Raw genomic sequence first — 22,244 nt, 5'->3', positions numbered from 1 at the left:
CAGCGCTGAGTTATCACTCGTGGAAGTCACTGCGAAATACGTATTGTCGTTTTTGTTCAAACCGTATTTCGGAAAGGATCGCGGGCGACTGTCCGGCGTCGCGTTCGCACTGCACACGACTGCACGACAACGATAGGTTGCAAGTTACGACGCAACATGCCGCCATCACCAACATAATAATAGTAATAATAAAACCACAGTGCATACTACGTCATTATTTCATGACGTTAAATATCGTATTCTGTGATGTATATCCGTATGCAGTGACGTCTGGAATTCAAAACGGCGACGATACAATAATAATATTATTGTTATTGTTACGCACCCACAACAACATTTTGTTTACAATTATTTTTAGGGTTGTTTTATTACACGCGCGTAGGCGGGTGAAAGGAGTTATTCGGAGATGGCGGGAAATGCACAAGGTTATAACAGAATCGCTCCTCGAAATTCGGTTCCCTCGCGCGCTGACGGTTATACGCACTTCTACAACCTGATTTTTCCGTTTTTTCGAATTCACGTTCGCACTCAAGGTCACAGCTGTGAGACACGATAATTATATACTGAATACACGGCGCACGATAAAACCGCAACGAGTGTATACATTACGCGCCGCACCTCAGTGATATTTCATAAAAAAAATAAAACCGTCCAAACGTACGACGATAGATACGACTGACGATCGCGAAATGAAAAGATGAGGAATCACCGGCACGGTGTGACATTTAAACTTCGTGAGTACACAATAATATGATGTAAAGTGTATTGTGCTCACAATACTGTGCGATTTTTAATTTACGATAATTTTATTTTTGAACGCGGCGAGTCGCGTCCGAGCTGCAGTCGGGAAAGGACGTTAAATTATTATTATTATTTTGTTGTTATTTTATATAAGTGGCCAAAACAGTAATGTACCGAATTTTATTATCGGCTCGCTGGTAGAGTGGTTGGTCGTCTGTTCGCGTGCGAGTCCGAACCACGGCAGTGGTGACTTTATGAGGAAGGGGACGACATACGGCTACGGTGGCGCACACGATGTCATGCCGTCGCCGCCACAGTCGTGTATATATTATGTATATATATACATCATTCCGTGCGCTCTAAAATAAAAACAAATGTTGCGCGATATTACGCCACACCGAATGCCGACTTTAGTCAAGATACACGCCGACATCGTTTCCAGAAATCCCACACCGACCATTATAAACTCGTTCGCGTCCATCAATACGGCGGTCCTGTATAGCATGTGCGTCCGTATGCGTTTTTCAAACATAATCTATCGTAATTACTAATTATAATATACACAATAATATCACATCGTACTCGATAACGATAACGTCATAATCATAACATATCATCGTAAATACGAGTGCTTTCGTACTGCTTAATAATAAAAAATAACACTACAACACTGTCTGACATATAATTGTCACAGTATTATTGCTACGCGAGCGCATACGATATAAAACATTTATAATATATATATGTTATTTATGTGTATAGGTACCTCCTAGTGCGAAGCCTAGAATATGCAGTAAGAATGTTGCGATGATTACGTTTTACAAGATCCGAGACATATTATATAGGTTAGTATAAATATATTGTAATATTTTGGAAATTATAAGCTAGACCCCGGACTTTGCAGGCACTATATACGAGTATTTGAAAAATAGCCAAGCACCGATTTCGACATTAAATAAAGTTGCTGCTTTTTATTTTTGATGGTCATTGAGAACCTAACCCTAAATCCGATAAACAAGATTCACATTATTCTTTAAAATTATTATGTTGTTTAACATTTTTATTTTATTAAAATAATATGTGTAATGAGACAAAAGTTTGAAAATAAGCATAAAAAATGTATTTAATTATTTTAATAGAATAGGATATGCATTGTATTCTACATATTCATTAAAAAAAATGTTAGCACGCTACTTGTTTTTTCTCTCTTTGGCTAACGTGCAATAAAACGCAATAATGTAAAATAATTTAATTTTTATTTTTGAATAATATAATAAAATAATCCATCACCAAAGATGTAGAGACTAATAAAACAACTTAATATTAATTTTAAAGTCGAATATACTATATTATAATTTTTGTAGTATAAGTGATTTTACTCAAAAATCGTGAAAAACTATTTTACGTAAATGTGTTTTTGTCTATGTCACGCATGTGTCTGAGATACAAAACAAACATTGCACTGAAATCATCTTAATATTTTGATATTTTTTTTACATTTTAAGCTCGCTTAATAAAAATATTTTTTAATTTTTTATTAAAATATTTTATTTTCTGTTTGCTGAATTACATATAAAATGTAATGGTTCACTAAAACCTAATTGGTTACTACATTTTGCCCAAGAGACCATTAGCTCACTATCGATTCATTAAATGTTACGTGATTGTTTATGCAACCCAATATTATAGGATTTCGTTTGTATTTTTTATAATTATTTGATGACCGAAAAAGTATATAATAGGATGAGTTCGTGAAAACACTTAGAAAAATAATTGGCGTCTAGATTAATATTGTCCTTTTTATTTTACCCTCATCATCTGCCCTGTCGAATATAATTTATTTATATTTAGGTGGATATAACCTAACCTTTATCGCACACCCCATTTCTAAGGCAGCGGAGCTGTGGACTATTACTAAAGGTTAAAAAAATGTACGCGTATATTTTTCAACATAAGTGTAATATTAATTATTATATATCTACTAGATAAAATCATCGTACAAATTAGCAAATGTCTATACAATTATTTTCCTTCGCCGCCGTTATTAATCACGTTTTTCTATAAATAGGTACAGTCATAATATTATATAATTGCCGTGCTTATAAAATAGCAATATTTTATTCAGTTGTATATTATTGAACGCCCTTGCAATCGGTTTATTATGGCATCATCATAGGTGTCTTAGAGGAAATTTTATACACAGTATACATCGTAGACACAAAATGTTACGTAATAACGGCGACCATGCGAATAAAAAGACTATGTCTATATTCTGTATTGGCGTACGTCCACCACTACCTACATGTAATATGTATGATAATAATAATAATGATATGCGTCGATCTTTCGTCCTTTAATGAAACTTAGTGATCTGAAATTGGTTATAATTAACCGATATCATCTACTCCATTACCTGTGAGGTAAACAGTCGTACGCGATTATTTTCAAACTGTCGAGTTAAGTTTTTTTTATTTTACAAATATTTACAAATTTTTCACGTATCTATCGTAGTCGTCGAAATTGTTTTGCGTGCGAGTGTAATAAAACCAAGGTAATGTATACTATGAGAAAGATAGCTGCGTATATCTACATAGTGATAATAACGGGCTTGTAAATATTACAAAACTATGTTGTGCTTCCTACGATAAACGTAGTTTTTATTATAAAATAAATTATTTCTATCAATAGGTACATTAATCAACGTAGGTACATTTCAAAGCTTCGTATTCCATTCCTGTCAGCGTGGGAATTTATATTAATATAATGTTATAAAAACTTTTTATGCGTTTTCTTTTCGTCTACATAGTATCTTATATATGTACGTACGTTATTTATCAAAAATTCCGGAAATAAACAGAACAGTTTCATAAAGTTTTGATAAATTAATTTTTTTCAATCATAATTTAAAATATAAAGTAATATATTTAATTAGTAATAAATTCATGTAATTATATGGTTTAAAATTTTAAACACAGTTATAATAAGAACAAATATCAATATTTAGGTTTACTTATGTGTGTGTATATATATATATACATGTATTAAACCATAATATTTTATATAGTAATTATTATTTGTTTTATAATATATTAGGTAACGAGTTATTGCTCTTGAAATCTTCTGAACACTTGTATATATTTTATTTAAACATCATTGGACAAATATTGCTCTTTGAGCATTTTTATAAATCCTACACAAATTTTTAAAATATTTTAAATACTTATAGTGAAGCAATGAATGTATTGATTTTACAATATGTGTGTTTATGTATGTCTGCTTTACTTTTTGAAACACTAAAATCGCTTCAATCTTCAATAACGAAGATAGTTTCTGATAGCAAGTCACATTTATAGTTATTGTTCAAGACATCAAAATTAAAAAACACTGCGTACTTTTTTAATAATCGGCAAAAATAAAAAATAAACCAGAAATCTTTATGCAATATCAGCGTACGACAAAAAAAATCGATTTTGTTCTTTTGTTGTACCTAATATAAAACGAAAAAACCGTTCCAGACATAATATGATTTTCAAAATATTTTGACTCTTTTTGAACAATTTTATAAATAATTGAAATTTTAAGATTTTTTTGATAAAGGTAGACATTGATAAACATTTTTTTTAAATAAAAAAACCTAATGTAAAACAAGATCCTTCATAATTATATAAGTTGTTATTACAATAACTAAAATATATCAAAAATACCTACTTAAAAATTATGTTGACATTTCAAGTTTGTTATATATATTAACAAAACTGGATACTTAAATAAAAAATAATGATTTTTTGTTATTTTGTTGTTACTCAAAGATATTATTCTTAGGGACTTAACAGTTTTTGCTATTACGTAAATTATTATTAACTTTACACAATGATATTTTTAAAATATTTAAACTAATTTCAAGTGAAGTTCCTACATATTTACCACCAACATATTCATGGCATTAAATTATATTTGGTATACCATATGTCAGTAATTATATAGACTAAATATATTTCTATTTTTTTTTTTTTTTTTATTCTTAGTAAATAATGTTAAAATAATATTTTAAGCAACTTTATTTTGTATAGATCAATACTATTTTACATATTTATATCTTATATTGTGAATTTCCGCAATTGGTAAATGCTGACAGTTACCTGGTGAATGTTAAAAAATTAAAATAATATAGACATTTATGTTGGCATTTACATGAAGATTTTGGTAAATTTTGATATACACAACGTAATTTTGGTTAATATTGACAAAAATACGTATTCACACAAATTATTATAGTACTGTACTAGCTACTATAGTAGGATATATAATATAAGATAGAAACAACTGCAGATGTTTAATTAAATCAACGAAATATTTTTAAATAATATTACATATATTTGTATTTATTGTTATTTAAATTATGATTATTTTACTATACAAAAAATTATTATTTTTAAAAAAACGGGGAAAATTATTCTACTTATTTCAATATGACAATAAACTGTAATGAAATTGTGTACTACATAAAATGCCAAAATTTCTACAACCATACTTTTTTGTGGTGTACTTTGTTTTACAATTAGATCACGTATACCCTTGTCCACCAATTGATGAATTTGATGCAGAAGCTTATTGCCTTAAGGAAATTTGTCGATCCCTTTGTACATTAGTAATTGATATTAAAATTTGTTTACACACTGAAAACTAGTTTCTGGTGTATAATCGATTGGGTTAGGTATATAGGCGCAAATAGAGGGGGCTGTGATAAAAGTATCAATTATAGACCTGATCTATAGCCTCCCCCCAAAATTTCAAACACTATCTGCGCTTATGGTTAGGTATATAATAAAGTATATAACTATTTTGAATGACAATATCATACTAAATGATATACGGAGGTTATCCAGTTATAATAAGAGTATTTGGGTAAAGTATAATAAAACATTTTATCGAAATTATCAACTTGTACAATACCTTATACTGCATAGGTACTATAGATAATATATGATACTGTGTTATTATTGTAACTCTTTCATTAACCCTAAATTAGATTAAATAATATCGGCTTTACCAACATTCATCAATATCTCTATATAAATGTTAAAATTTGCCAGTGAATATTTACTAATAGTACAAATATTTAATCAGCATGTTAACATTTACCAATTACTTTAGTGTACAACGACATTAACCGGTGATTGTCAGCATTCACCAATTGCGGACATTTACGCAGTAACATTATATCTTTAAGAAGAAAATAAATATTAAAAAAAGCAATAAAAATTTAAAAAATGACTTATAAAAGAACAAAATAATACCTACCTAATAAATCAAAATTTATAAAAATTAAAAGTTTCAAAATTGAATTCATTAATACCGAATTCAAACTGTGTTTATGAATTTTTTATAATTGAATTAAAAAACAATTTTAATACACACTTCCGTAAGATCAAAAGAAGTTAAAACAGAGTTCTTATAATGATATAATATAAAATGTAATATATACCTTTAGTCAATATTGTGTTTTCAAATAATAAATTAAATTTAGAACTTCACTATTAAAAAATAATTATTTATTTAAAAATATAAGTATAAATAATTGCTGTACGTTTAGCTAGTATAACTGATGCTGCTAATATGCAGGTAATATCGAGTTTAAGTACCGCTATAATTACGGCTACGTTATAATTTTATCTTATAAAACATAAACAAAATTTACGTAGTATCCAATTATTGACACTTCCGATATTAAAAATTATGTTAATGTGTATGATAACAGAGTTCAAAATCTATCGAATCTATTAATTAAAAACATTTTTTTTTTATTTTTGAGCTATATTTGTTTTATGTAATTATTTTCAAAGGTTATACTTATTATATAACTAGTAAGTACTTATTAAAATACCTCTAATAAGACGTGATAAATGTTTGTTTAGTTATTGAACTTTAGTTTTCATATTATATAATATTGACCAACAAATTTCAAATAGAGATGGTAATTTGTTATTTAAATATTTTCTTATTTTTCATAATATATATAGCCACAAGCATTTATTGGCTTTGTGGTTAGAATGCCTTTCAATGTCGAAGCATATACCTAGTTTTTCAATAGTTGCATAGATTTTTTTAAATGTACATTTTTACTTTAAAAATGTTCTAATAAATACATCAAAATAAAACCAATTTAATTTGATTCCAGCATTCTCTTCCAAGTCTACCATATATAGGTTAGTAAAATATTAATTCATATCTATACTCTATATTATGCATTATTAACACTATTAAAACTACTGGCTATCATATAGTAAGTTTTGAGTATCTTTTTATCAATAATCTTTTATGTTAATAAAAGTAAAATTTTTATATGTTTGTGTGTATCAGCCAAGTCTATCAAAATTATGGCTCTGAAATGTAGTACATACGTTATACTATACCCAAGGGAAGATTTGCATCCCAAAGTAAATTTTTAAAATTTTAAAGAAGAGCGGCTGGCTCATACAGAGATTTGTTGACTCAAAAAACATTTATTTTTTGTTCTAATAGAGTTACCGATGATTACGGAAAATAAACTAATAATTACTATAATTGGATATAATTTTAAACCTGTATTTTAAATTTGATCGAAACAATCTAAATAACTGTGTTACATTTAACAAATATTCTATTGGCATTTATAATTTGTAACTGGCAACGTCGTGCAAGATCACCTAGTTATACAGTTATACTAATATAATATAATTATTCAGGTATACACTCTACACTCCTATTCCTATTGCTTATTAATTTTGTGGATTTTGAATGAAAAAAAGTTTTAATCCAAAACAATCTCCAAAAACCTTAGCATATTGAGTTGTAGGTATATAATTTATAAAATTGATATTTAAACAATAATATTCTAATTAAAGTGTTTTATTTTTCTTAATTTATACTGACACGATTTGTATGGGCTTATTTATAGAAATCGATATAAGTTTTAAATACATACATATGCTTCGTATAGACACTTTTGTGGCCCGTTAGGTTAGGTTTAACTTCCTTCCTCTCTTACGTATTTTATATTATAATACGTGTATATAAACTGTTTATATGATCTTTAAAAATAGACTTTCATATACAGTAGTAGTACATGTAGTTCACAGTTCAGCGGTGAAGTCATTAAAGTAACTTATTTTAAAAACGATTAAAATTATATTTTTCATTCTATTAATTAGTCATTACACGTTACAACATTTTTATATCGATATTAACTAATGTTATTATTTATATTTCATACATTTTTCCGTAAAATTTCACTTCGAAATTCCAATGTAGATACTTCCTAGTATAGTTAATCGTGTAAAAATGAATTTATAATATTGAAATAATGATTTACAATGAAAATTAGTTTCCATACATAAAATACTAAAACACATAACACTATAACAATAAAGTGTATTTAGATGGAATATTTACAATTTATTGAGTATTGACAAAATTCAAGTATTATTTAATTAATTATAAGTATCTCTTTTGTTTATTATTGTACATGTTTTCTTATTTACAACTTTTGAACGTTTTTAATGTATAAGTATTTTAAAACTTTAATATTTTTAGTATTTTTTCCATGTATAATAAAATTTATATTTTCAAGTAAAAATCTTTTAATCTTAAATTTTTTTAAATGGCAACAGGTGTTTTGAATACCAAATTCGGATAGACCGAATTTTTTTAAGTCGATTTGGTCCTTTTTACCATAGGTCTAAAATCAAATTTGACTAAATGGCAACCAGTCAAATGCGAAATTTTTAGTAATTTTGATTATTGTGTAAACTTGTGTTATCAATGAAGTAAATATAATATAAAATATCGTAGACTGAAATGCACGCCGCCTCCGGTCAGAATATACGTACAATCTATGTTATTAATTATTATTTATCATAATTTTGATAATTGCTATGAAAATTATTAATGTGGCAATTAATTAAAATGTATTATAAAATCATAAACCTAAACCTCTATAAACTTTAGAAGGGAAGATATTAATTTATCAACCCGTAAAATCTAAAAGTTTATACATTATGTAAATATATGTTCCAAAGGTCTATGTTCAATAATCAGTCATTAATAAAATAATATCTAAAATAGATTCTTATCTAGGTAAATATATGCAAAATTAGTAATAATTACCAATTATCCTTTATTATGTCTATTATATAAACAATAATAAATAAGGTACTTTTGATAAAACAATTATATAACAGATATTAATAAAAGATTATTATATAATAATATATCAATTTATTTGAAATTATTTCTATATGATATGAGATGCTCATATTATCTAGTACAATGTGCAAATAATAATATAATTACTACTATAATAACACTATAACAATAATAACAACTTGTAAACTTTATAATAAATTGATAATTACTATTCAAATGGAGTTTTTAAGTAGATAGCAAATACCCATTACATATTTTGTTGAAGTACCTATTAATAGTTTTTACATAATTTTCAAAAATTATAAAATATATAATTTTACTATTTGTTTTCATTATTAGAGTTTAAGTTTTTTTTTTAACTTTTTGAATAGTAACATTTTTAATTTCATATTTCAAAGCAAAGTATTTTTTTGATAATTTCAAAGTATTTGGAATACATTTTTTTTTCAATAATTAAATTAAAAAAAAAACAACAGGTAAGTCGTTTAGTTGTAACGGTAGAGGCCGAGTGTGCTTCATAATTGAGAAGGCCATTGTAATGATTGTGTAAAATTGTAATTCCATGTTAAATCATTGTATATACGATGATAAACGATTCTGATCGGTAATGGGCTGTCAGTCTTTGTTTTCTAATTGATAATTGCTTATAATATATATTTATTGATATATTAGAGAATATTATTTTTCTATTAATACTGCAATAGGTTGAACTAATTTTTTCAAAAAAATAATTGCCTACATTATATAAAAATTATATTTCATCTATTATAATTAAATGTTATTAATTAAATTATACCGATGTACCATAGGATAATGTAATAAATAGCTGAATAAGTCCATGGTATAAACTATAAATAGCTTTAAATTGACCTAAATATTTGTTTAAATAAATTATGTAAAGTAAATAATATTATACATTATGGCGAAAAGTTTGAAGTCCCTATAAATAATACTTTTTGAATTGCGATAAAATGACTAAAATCGTTATTTTTTAATTTTCAAAATTTTAAGTAGTGTATAATAAAACAAAATTGTACCAGAATACATTTTCTGTATTTTTAAATTACTATAAGATCAACTCATGAGGAACGTTATTGTATTAAATTTGCTTGCTTTTTACTTATAAACACAAATGTAATAACATTATGTATAATTTGAAAAAAATAAAAACATTTAATATCTATAAATAACACGAAATAGCCCAATTTTACCGCGACGAAGATTAATGTTATTTTACTACTCTTAAAAGAAAAATTGTTCAATAAAAATATCATTGTAAATAAAATAAATAGGTATATTCATCATTCGGCTCCGAATTGAATTTCGAATCAATGATTAATTAGTTATAAGTAGATATTTTAAGCTTATATGAGCGAATAGTGGAGTGCCGCAGAGATACGTAGCAAAACGTATGAGGCAATATAGATAAATAATAAAATAAACACTAATACAGCGCATTTCATGTCCAAAATAAAGCAATTAAAATATATTTTACGTTTTCGGTAACTAATTCTTAATAAATATAACAATAATTAGAACTTAATTAATGCAATGATAGTGTCCATAGTGACAAACATAGTGGGTACTTACTACTTTCTAGTAGGTATATTATTTTAATCAATACATTAACAACGAGTCATATCGTCTTCAAAATCTTTTATCGAAATAAATTGTCATCCAATATATCACGACACTTGGCAACCGTTACAGTTTTCAGAAAAACAGTTGTTCGACAACTATATTATACTCGTATTGAAGAAAATATAATATGGTTTTCGGACTATTGTTTTTTTTAACGGTTACTGAGTGCCTAGATGAACTATATAAGTTACACATGTTAATTTACTAAGTTAAATAGGTTAAGTACAGTAATTAAAATTGTTTCTTGTTACGTCGAAGTATAACCTTGTTTTTTAGTTATTACTGCACAGTACTAAATAACATAAACGCATTATACGCATTTGCATATTTTTATTTTATTTATATATTATATTACATACTCATATAAGTATCATATAAATTAGTATTATATTATATAAGCTATTATATTTTTTAAAACTTTATAATTAACAATAGTTTATGATGTTGTGCGTTGACTGATATAAATGTAAATGCATGAAACATAGTACAAAAATCTTAAAAACATAAGAAATTTATAATTTATAAATATTAAAAATATAATGTGTATTCTTATCATCATGTATAGTCTTTATTATATAACTTACAAACATTTTGGCGAATATAAAGTTAAAGGTTAAGAAAAACAGTGGAGGTTAAGATATTATTATAAATAAATAATATTAAAATAAAATACTATTATACGTATAATATTCAATAATATCAATATAATAGGCACCTTTTGGCTTTTATGGCCTATACTGAATTATATGTGAGAACCCACTGTATATTGTGTTGCATACGGTAATTTAATTAGTCGCTATAATAATAATAACTATATTTAAAAAAAAATCAATTATTTTTAACCTAACCCTATTTTTTTTATTTTACTGTAATGCGCACATATTTATTTTATAATAAAAAAAAAAAATTAGTACAATAATTATAATCTATTTAAAATAATATTTCAATAAATGATTATTTTATACATAATAAGCAATTTTCTGTGGATCTAAAGTTGATCCTTTTATCTCAAAATTAAATTTTATTTGACGATTATTTATGGATTATGCATGATGAAATAAAAAAATCACGTGTTTTTAACAATTTTTATGATTTAGCAACAATTACAATTTGAAATCAGAATCTTCACGATTCTTGTGATTTACCATAAATCATAATAACTATCACAGAACTATATAATTTTAAAAACCATCAGTGCCATAAATATCCTGTTTTTAACGATCTTACTATTTGTTACTAATAATTAAATTTATATAATTTTTTAAGCAGTAATATATCCGTATTATTAAATGTATACAAATTAGTTTTTTCTTGAATATAAAATTGACACAAAATGCACAATGCATTAAAATAACGTACGCGATTATAAAGTGTAAAACCAAAAATATTCAATTCAACGAAATTTGAGAGAGAAAAATTTAATACTATATGTGTATAGCATTTTTAAAATAATATTATTATTTGATTTTGATTTCAGTGGTTGACGATTTTGTAATACAATAATAATTTAAACTTATAATTACCTAGGTACCTATATTATTATAATGGTAGTTTTTAATATTACGTATAATACATAATATAATACTATATTTTAATTCTTATATTTATACATATAAATTAACTGATATTATGTTTAATATATGTTTTTACGTACATGTTTCAGTTTTACCAAACATCTATATTGAAAATGTTAACTTACATAGACGTGCATCTTATATATACCCTGCCGGTCATCGCAGTGTTAGCGTTGATAACATGGCCGTTTATAAGTCGCTTAGAACTGTTCAAAATTGCATTCGTCTGTACGATGGCGTTTGTTTATACGACACCGTGGGACAACTATATAATCTTCCACAACGCCTGGATGTACAAACCCAAAAACATTTTAGCCGTTATAGGATATGTGCCCGTTGAAGAGTACATGTTTTTCGTTATACAAACTGTAATGACATCACTGTGGGCATTGGTTTGCACAAGATGGTCTCCGGCTTGTTTCAATTTCAATTTCAATAAAACAAGCTACACACTGATCCGTTGGATACCGATATTAGTTTTAACGCTGACGGCAGTTCAAGGCTACAACATAGCTGTACCGGGCAAAGACACGTTCTATTTGGGTTGCATCCTTTGGTGGTCGTGCCCCGTCATAATATTCCTATGGTACGGTGCCGGCAATTACTTCGTCAAAAAGTCAACATCGACAGCGATCGCGATTATAGTTCCGACTTTGTACCTGTGCTGGGTCGACCGCATAGCACTCAAAGACGACGTATGGCACATTAACGAAAAAACCTCGTTGAACATATTCGTCGCCGATGATTTGCCGTTCGAGGAATGCTTGTTCTTTCTAATCACCAACGTGATAATCGTCCTAGGCAGCATGGCTTTCGACAAGTCCTACGGGCTTGCGGACACGTACACATTCGACTTTCCACTCCGTTACGGCACAAGTTGGAAATACAACAATCAGCAAATGCGAGCTTTTGTGACGGCCGAATGCGACATGTCTCCAAGCCCGGTCAATGACATCAGACATTGTTTAAACGTACTCAAAATAGCTTCTAAATCGTTCAACGTGGCCAGTCTCGTTTTTCCAGCAGGTAAAATATTCATTATATTATTGTGTACATAGATATTGTGAATAGAAGATGATCCAAATGCAGCCATTTCCTTATTTTTAAGTCATCGAGTTATTATTGTGTTTATATATCCGAAGTAGACGATACGATATAGATATGGATCTATGTATAATACATATTATTTATATAGGTACCTATACATTTCTATTCAAATCGCTCTAAAAACGTTGTCGATATCAAAACTGCAGAGCTGATTCCCAAATACAATGTAATTATATATCACATAAAAATGATATACTGTATTGCAAGAGATGTATATGATGTAACGTATATATATTATATTACAGTTATATTTTCATACCATTTTACTAGCTGGTTCATTTTTAATGGTAGATCAAAAATTTCTGATAAGTATATAGATTATCTTTTCATGAAAAATCGCCCTTAACTTTATATATTCCTAATATATATACCCTATATATATATAATATTCGACTATTACGGGAATACGTTTGATCACGATACGCTTATTATTACATTCACAAAACTCATAAACACGTATAATATGGTGCCTTAACAATTTTTGAACACTAATATATTGTTTTTCAAAGGTCACAAAATATAAAATATATCTGGCCTACAAAGAAGAAATTTATTTTTAAACTGTAAATTTAAGTGGTGAATTAAATAAGGTTTTCATTTTTTATCTTATTTGTTTTCCTTTACTTTCTGTGGATAAGCATGTACGATTAATTATATTAAATTCTGAAGATTCTAAATACTTCTTTCAATTTCTGAAACGGCCCCATCAAAAATATTAATTTATGATCCTAACCTTACACTGTATTTCTTGCAGGAGTACGTTTGCATTTGATCATATTATATGCATTTTGTCGGGTAACAGACGACATGATCGATAGCGAGCCGAATGTCGGGGTTAAAAAGCAGAAACTGATGCTGATTGAAAGGTTCATCGGTGAAATTTTTGCGGATAGAAGTGCGGACTACGATGTGAAGACGTCGACATCGCGGAAACCAGAAGTGGACTGGCAACGGTACCGCCAAGAACTAACAGACGAGGAGCTGTCGTGCTTTCGGGCCATATCACGGATATCATTTTACCTGCCCCGGAAACCGTTTTATGAGCTGATCGACGGCTACCGATGGGACGTGAATGGTAAAATGGTTCAAAATGAAACCGACCTGCTGTTGTACTCGAGCTACGTAGCCGGCAGCGTGGGGACGCTGTGTGTGTACGTGATGATGTACAAAAGTGGTGTAAATATCGACGACGATGCAAGGCATGATTTCGTTATCAAAAAAGCACAACAGATGGGACAGGTGAGAATGTACATGGTGTATATATATAGGATAATTTTTCAACATGCTCACCCCAATTTTTTTTTTATTTGAATTGAGCAATACTTTCGTCGGGCCCAAAAAGTTTAACTACGCTATTTACACGTATTTAAACCACATGGCACACTGGACACAAAATGTATCTATATAATATGGATAACGTGTTAGGCTAGGTGTACGAATAAGGTAAGACAATAGGACATGGTGGGAACATTTTTGAGATAGGGAAGCTTGAAAACAATTTTTAAAATATTATAAATACACAGTTTATCGTGGATATTATATCAACTTCAATAAAAACTAATACATATATATAAATATATAATATATATTATATATACAAATACAAAATATAATTAAACAGTATAGTTAAAACGTAACTTTTTTTTTATGTTCATAAAAATAAAGATAAAATGATTTTATTATATTACGATGAACGCGAATTGTTTTCATACATTTTTTAATGATATCAGCCATGGGATTAAATGGGATTAAATAGAAAATAAAATGCGATTCTTGGCTGGTCTTTGAGGCAATTTATACAACATATTTTCACCTATTCGTGCCTATATGTTTATGTTATATTGTATGATATTTAATATATACATTAATATATTGATATGATGTAGCGTTACTTAAGTACCGGCGCGTTGATATTCCACGAGCATACAATTTTTTCTAGAATTTTTTTTCACCCGTCCGTCGTTATGTTTTATATGTACCACAGGTGCTGCAGATCGTCAACATCTCCCGGGACATCGTTACCGACAGCGAGACGCTGGGCCGATGCTACGTGCCCGCCGAGTACATGGACGACGCGGCCGCGGACGTGAACACCCTGTGCACCGACAGGAACCCGTGGACGCTCGGTTCCGAGAAGCTGAAAACGTACGCCACGCGCATGATCAGTCTGGCCAACCAGTACCAGCTGGAGTCGCTGGAGGGCATTCGGTACCTGCCGTACGAGGTGCGAGGCCCCGTGCTGGTGGCCACCGACATTTACCGTGGCGTGGCGTGCGCGGTGGAGGCCAGCCCGACGTACCCGCGGAGGGCGTCGCTGGACAAGTGGGATAAGATCCTCATCGGCGTCAATTCGCTGTACGTCAAGAGTCTGAAATACTTTTTCCAAGCCGACCGCTGCAAACAATGTTGACGTGATGTCGACGGGCCACCGCAAAAAATGCGTTACCACGGCGGCGGCCTTAGAATGAGCGTGCTGCACTCGTGATGCATTATTCTCTCAGTTCGCTGGAACACGTGTTAACCGCGGTTTCAGAATAATATGTCTGCTAACATTTTTATTTCTTTTAACATTTATTTGCGGTGGATTTAAAAAAACAAAAAAAAATCCACTTCCATTACGTTTAGTTATTATGTATTCTTTATTATCCTATTCGTTATAACTGGGACCAAATATTACACTTTTATAAGATGTTTAATAATGTATAATGGCAGACAACAGATATCGAACCAATAGTGTTTACATATACATAAGTACATAACCATTTAAAACTTAGATATTAGATGTAAATAATATGACAAAGGGCGGTACTTAGCGAGTGTTATAGTGGCATAGTGCCCTACTCTGCAATTTGTCAAAATAGTAAAATGTGCTTAATAATTATAAAATGAAAAAAAGTACTATAGTTTACAGTATTCATTATTTATACGTTAAGTGGTTTTTTAAACGAACAGATCTGTTCGCAACTAAAAATCTAATAAATCACTAAGATATAAAATTGTAATATATAAGATGATTTTCTTGTACAAACCGCGAAGTTATATATACAAATGAATACAGTTAATTAACATTATCTCAAAAGATGACTTGAAAAGTGAGTGTATACCGCTGTTCAATGGATTACATGTGTACGTAGCATTAATAGCATTATAAACCGATAAATTCATTCGTTATAATTTATCTGGATATGATAATTTATAGCAAAATCTATGACATTATATTGAATATTATACTTTATATTTTACACGAATATTCATAATATACAGACCTAACCTACTTAAACTATAAGAATAGTTATAAAATTAACAGATGTATTTACATTTTACATGCTATTATACAATAATATAGTAACTATAAAATACATAAATATTTGTAATATGACGTGCTTAATATTCATATATTATATTATGCTTAAATAAGAAACGATAATAATTCAAGTTCATTACAGTAATACAACTTCTGCATGTATGTTATATTTTATATTTATGTATATATTATTTATTATATTTTATTATGTACTTACACAAGAGAAAATACATTTCCAACCTTCGGTTTAATATAATATTATGTACAATGTACCTATACACCACTGCAATTACTTTTATAATTTTTTTTTTACTCGATATAATTTTTATATTACTGTAACTGTCTTGTTTCTCTTGCGACTATTGTAATATATCATTTATCATGTGCTATTCAGTTATTGTGTTTATAATACGTTATTTATAATCTGCAGTAATTAAAATTACCTAAAGAATAAAGATTTTCAATTTTAGATTCTGAGGGAAGTTATTAATATTAATGTAACTATTTGTATTACAATGATAGGGTCTGTGTGCGTGTGTCTACACATTACAGTACACGTTTTAAAATAGAAAAAAAGCATCGATCCACAGCTATAAAAGATGATTTCTGGCAGTAATTTGGATCTGGTTAATATACCTATTGATGGAGGTCGTGTCAAAAGTTCTTAGAGATATTTATTAAATAATAAAAAAGTATTAACTTAAAAGTTAATAACAATAACAAAAATTTATAATAATTAAATATTAATAATATTATTAAAATGCTCTATGTTTTTGGTAAAAACGAATTCAATCTATTGTATTTACTATTTACTATCAGTAAAATAAATTGCTAATAGCAATAAAAAGTAGTCATATAAGCTGACCACCTTTACTCAAAATTATGGGTCTAGGGCAAATCACCGTGACCGATTCGGCATGAACAATATCGCGGAGCGAGGATATTTCGGCGTGAAGTTTCAAATTTTAAAACTTGCTTATGGCTTTTCATGACAGGTCCACGTGGCAACTAGCAACGCATTGGGTGCATGGTCATACGGCTTGGTATTTATTAAAACTTGGATATGGATACCCTAATAGATATAGTATAAATGTGTTGATTTTCTACAACTTTATACTTAAAAAGGGTCCATGAATCAGAAAAAGTTAAAAACCTATATTCTAGGCAAAGAAATTAAAATAAATCAATAAGTGATAAAAAAGTAAGTTGATTTATAATCCAACAGATAATCACTTGACACAAGTTGTTATTACGTAACTGATATTTGAATTTTGAAGTGTTGTGTTCGTCCAAATAATATATCCAATTTACAAACAAATCGTGCAGGTTGTGAGATTGTTGTTCGTTTAAAAAACGACAAAACTGTTGAACCTAATCGTACCAAATACATAGTATAATGATGGTAAACTGATAGGTATATCACAACTTCAGTTGTAATTATATTTTATACATGGAATCATGCTAATAATAATAATCACTAATTAATAATAATAAGTACAAATGTACAATAGGAGCAATAGGTAAAACTTCTAAAACACATAATAATAATTAATAACAATAATAATAATAAAATAAAAATATATTTTTTGTTTATTTTACACTTGCAGATTATATTTTCCGGTGATTGTTTTTTTATATTTTGTATACCACGTAGAAGCCAGTTGCTTGATAGTATTATTTTCTCTGCGGATCTTTTACCATACGATTAACTTCAACACACCAGTGATCGACATTTCGACGAATAATTTGACAATTTTATTTTTTTTAATGTTTCGTCATGATTTTATACAATGCAGAGCAGTTAAATCGTACTTTTCAATATTCCTTCAGTAATGATTTCCCCTATTCCCAAAAAATAATCCAATATATGATGTTTTTTCATTGCCTTAGAAAAAAAAATACTAAAAGAGCTATACTTATTAACCTAACGAAAAGCTGATATTTAATTAAAAAATTGTTTAAGTAGCAAATAATAAACAAAACACTAATATAACAGAAAACATAATATTACCGATATCAGGATTCAGGATACCTTATAACCACGCATGTCGACATGGGGGTGGTCATTTCATAATAGGATAGTACGACTTAAACCAATTTACGGATGTGAAGAACTTTGTAAAAATTAATAATAATGATAGATTAATCGTATTATATAAATTAAAAGAAACGCGTTTATAACTGAGTTCACAGCCGAAAAATTTTTTAAAGCAGTTAACAAAATAAAAACTTTTCCCATTATTCGTCTAAAAGGGTTAACTACGCTCACGAATTTTGAGCACATTAGGATAATTTTTTAAGTATGTATTTAAAGAGACCGATATATAGGTAAAAATTTCTACCCAACAAAATTGGTCTAATGAGGAAAAAGACACCACTTCGGGACACTCCGGGATTTCACGCACAGTAAAAATACTACAAATAAACTATGATTGGAAACACTTAAAAAATATAGTTTGAATTGTTTATAAGGAAAATATTTAAAAAAGGAAGATGTAATGATAAGAACCACAGTTATATGTTTTTAACGTTAGTTACATAAAAACCATAGTGTATGCTTTTATTATTCTATAATGTGACATACCTGCTTAAGTTAATAAACGCATTTTTAATTTAAATAAATGATTTACAAGTAATTAAGAAAATAAATTTATCTACATTTCCTATTTATTGCTAAATATTAATTAGTTATTATTATATATACCTAACCATAAATAAATATATTATTTAATTATCTGATTTATATGAAGAAGCAAAACGTAAAACAAATATAACTCAAGAATCATACTATGTATCTAAAGTATAAAATAAAGAAACACGTAAAATAAGAGCTAAAATAGTTGAAAGTTTACTTTCACCTTCTCCTAAAAAATATAAATCAAAAGAAAGAAATTTTTTAACACCTCCTAAAGTATTTAATTAGTTTCATTTAATAATAGTAAAATACTACAAACTATATGTATAATATAAATTTATTTATTTCAATTTAACTTTCAAAAAATAAAAATGTAAATTTTTGCAATTATAATTATGAAGATTCTTGATTACTGAGAAATTACTAAAGATTACTGTAATATGTAAGTGTATACATATATTTATCATTTATGTATATATATATTAATTAGGTATTTTTATTATAGTTAGATTTAACTGTTTCTAATGATATACATACACGCCGATTTATTGGTACTATTTAAAAATAATATTACTACCTCGATTTTAATCAACACTGTTGGATCGAATCTGAACTAATTATTCTGGATCTCAGTCCTCAACATTACCTCTAAAGTTTCATTAATTAAAAAAAAAACGTAAGTAATTATAACCACTCTGCTGTACAGTAACCGTAGGTGTCTAACCTATGACCTTGTCATTGAGTCACATGTTACTTTGATAGATGTGTTAAAATATGAACTTCAAACGCATTTTTTAATTGCAATAAGTTCCTTAAATTTTCAAGATTTTTTGGGCTATATAATTTTTTTTTCAACATTTCACAAAAAAATCAGGCCTTCTTTATGACGGACAATCGAGGCTCGACACCAACTATACAGCAGTGCAATTTTTTTCGTTCTAGACCAGGAGACTAAGTTTTAAAAATTAAATTTAAATTGGTAATATGTTTTTAATTTTTAAAATAAATAATCTGTAATTTAGGGCGCACTTACCTCGTTTTTTTAGATCGTCTTAGTGAAAGTGTCTCGGTGATCAATTTTTAGACAACGGTTTTCGATTTAGAATATTTTCTTTTATTTGCCATTGTATTTACATACTGTAAAAATCAACCGTATAAATATAAGAAAGTGATAAATTTAATGAAAAAATAAGTACTTAACATAGAATCACAACTGATATAGTCACGAATAGTGCAACGTCACATACGTTATTAATCCCCATCAACATTATATTTTGGATCAAAACAAAACAAAATACACATTTAAAATGTATATAAAATAAAATAAATCTGTAAGTTACAGTCTTTTTAAACAGCTAAATCTATTAAATCTATTCACAAAAGAAAAATGCAAAAGAAAAAAAATGCTCTAAACTGTTTTAAATTAATTTAATATTTATTTTGTATACATTTTAAGTAGGCATCTTAGTTTGTTTGGATCCAAATGATCCATTTGATAAAATTTTTAAGATTTGTTAACGTACATGACGTAGGCACTAATCGAGCGCATACCATACAGAAGTAATGGTTATTTACCATCATAGAGTTAACTTTGTGATAATTCGAATATTACAATAGTTATAGTAATAACATTGATTATAAATACTATTATTTATAATCAATGGTAATAATTATAATAATTTTTATTTTTATAAACATTTCTGGAATTACAGCTATTAGTGGTATAATATTGTTACTACTTACTTCCGCTATCCTAATTCATAATAATTAAGAAGTACTAAGTAGGGTGTGTAGATTTATAACTCAATTTTTTTGGTATAGTCATAATTAGTGCTATGCATGCACTAAAAAACCTTAAAATATGCATGCATTTATGCCCTAAACTCTAAAGAACCGCTAATTATGCTATTAAAATAAATAAATAAAAACCATGGTATTGAATAAAATATTTTTATATTAATTTCTAGAAAATATTTGTAAAGTGTTCAAAATTATTTTTGCTCAAGCTCACTCGGTGCACTTGCCGAACGCGCAGACCTCAACACGGAGGCACCTCGTGGGCCGTGGCAGCATGGAGCTGACCGACATCAATAACGCACCGCCCAAGCGTCGTTTTGCCTGGTTTTCCCGGCTTCAGACGAACTAGAGTGACAATAGGCTTGCGAAGTCGCTTACGTCGCCGGACCAGTCAACGTCGACATGCAACTCAACGCGCTCGAGGTTTCTTCCATGCGCTAACCACTCAAGTCGCAGCCCTCACAACCACTAACCAGCCGCCCGTCACGTGACGTCCCGCAACCACGTTCACAAACGTCGCCGCCGTCAACTGGTGTTAATGGTGTTATTACCACGACCGTTACACACGAAAGTGCCGCAAACCTAGCACCAAAATCCTGTTTTTACTTTTACGTGTTACCCCAGCCCCTTACAAATAGAAAAAAGAAAACAATCACTTTTTTACATATTTTTTTTTATACGTTATTTGTTCCGTTATTTTATTTGTACAGATATTGTATTAGTCAAAAAAATCAATAAGCTCTTTACATAATTGCAAGAAAATTATGAGGCGTGAATATTATTTAAAACCAATCGCAATTCGCAGAGAATTATGACTAGCCGGAGACCTTGCGTGTCGGTTACAACAATAGGTTGAAATAAAAAAAATCAATAAGCTTATTATATGTTTTATGAATATTTGTGGAAGTGGATAGAAATGAAGAACTGAAAATGAAAATCCAAATAATATCAAGTATAGGTATTTTACAATTATTATAATATGTACACATCAATAAAGTTATAAATTATTAAATATAGTTTTTACAATGATGTGATTTTTGTGTGTATACAATTGAGTACACTGTAAGTTATGAATAAAATTCATGGTTTTGGATAGCTGATCGAAATTGGTTTGTACTTTAGCAAGGTCATAATTAAAAATTCCTAGTAATTTAGGAAAATGTGAATTTGTAGGCTTAACCTAAATTTATTTCTTTATGTTATAATAATTTAAAAACGAATAACCACAAAAATTTTTACGGAGCATTTACATTAACATTTT

General features: G+C 28.4%; 2 protein-coding genes across 8 annotated transcripts in view; one reads left to right on the top strand and one right to left on the bottom strand.

Moving 5' to 3' along the window:
• Positions 1 to 6,334, bottom strand: part of LOC132918309 (uncharacterized) — a 42,067-nt gene extending 35,733 nt beyond the window's left edge. The window contains exon 1 of one of the 2 annotated variants that reach the window (XM_060979486.1): positions 6,227 to 6,334. The gene's annotated coding sequence lies outside the window, so the exon portion shown is untranslated. The remainder of the gene's footprint in view (positions 1 to 6,226) is intronic. The other variant, XM_060979483.1, reaches the window with a different exon arrangement.
• On the top strand, positions 51 to 16,944 carry LOC132918307 (uncharacterized). Of its 6 annotated transcripts, none has more exons than XM_060979475.1 (5): positions 51 to 182; positions 1,504 to 1,586; positions 12,230 to 13,166; positions 14,002 to 14,486; positions 15,232 to 16,944. In XM_060979475.1, the coding sequence occupies exons 3-5, from the start codon at positions 12,254 to 12,256 to the stop codon at positions 15,655 to 15,657; spliced, it is 1,824 nt and encodes a 607-aa protein (XP_060835458.1). In that variant the 5' UTR covers positions 51 to 182; positions 1,504 to 1,586; positions 12,230 to 12,253; the 3' UTR covers positions 15,658 to 16,944. The 6 variants fall into 6 exon arrangements, with proteins under 6 accessions (XP_060835458.1, XP_060835456.1, XP_060835455.1 ...); XM_060979473.1 differs by lacking the exon at positions 51 to 182 and adding an exon at positions 599 to 734; XM_060979472.1 differs by lacking the exon at positions 51 to 182 and adding an exon at positions 959 to 1,246.
• Positions 16,945 to 22,244: the final 5,300 nt, after the last annotated feature.

This window comes from Rhopalosiphum padi, chromosome 1 (assembly GCF_020882245.1).
Source record: "Rhopalosiphum padi isolate XX-2018 chromosome 1, ASM2088224v1, whole genome shotgun sequence".
NCBI lineage: Eukaryota > Metazoa > Arthropoda > Insecta > Hemiptera > Aphididae > Rhopalosiphum > Rhopalosiphum padi.
Note: the sequence above shows the minus strand (reverse complement) of the source record. Positions and strands in the feature narration are given on the sequence as shown.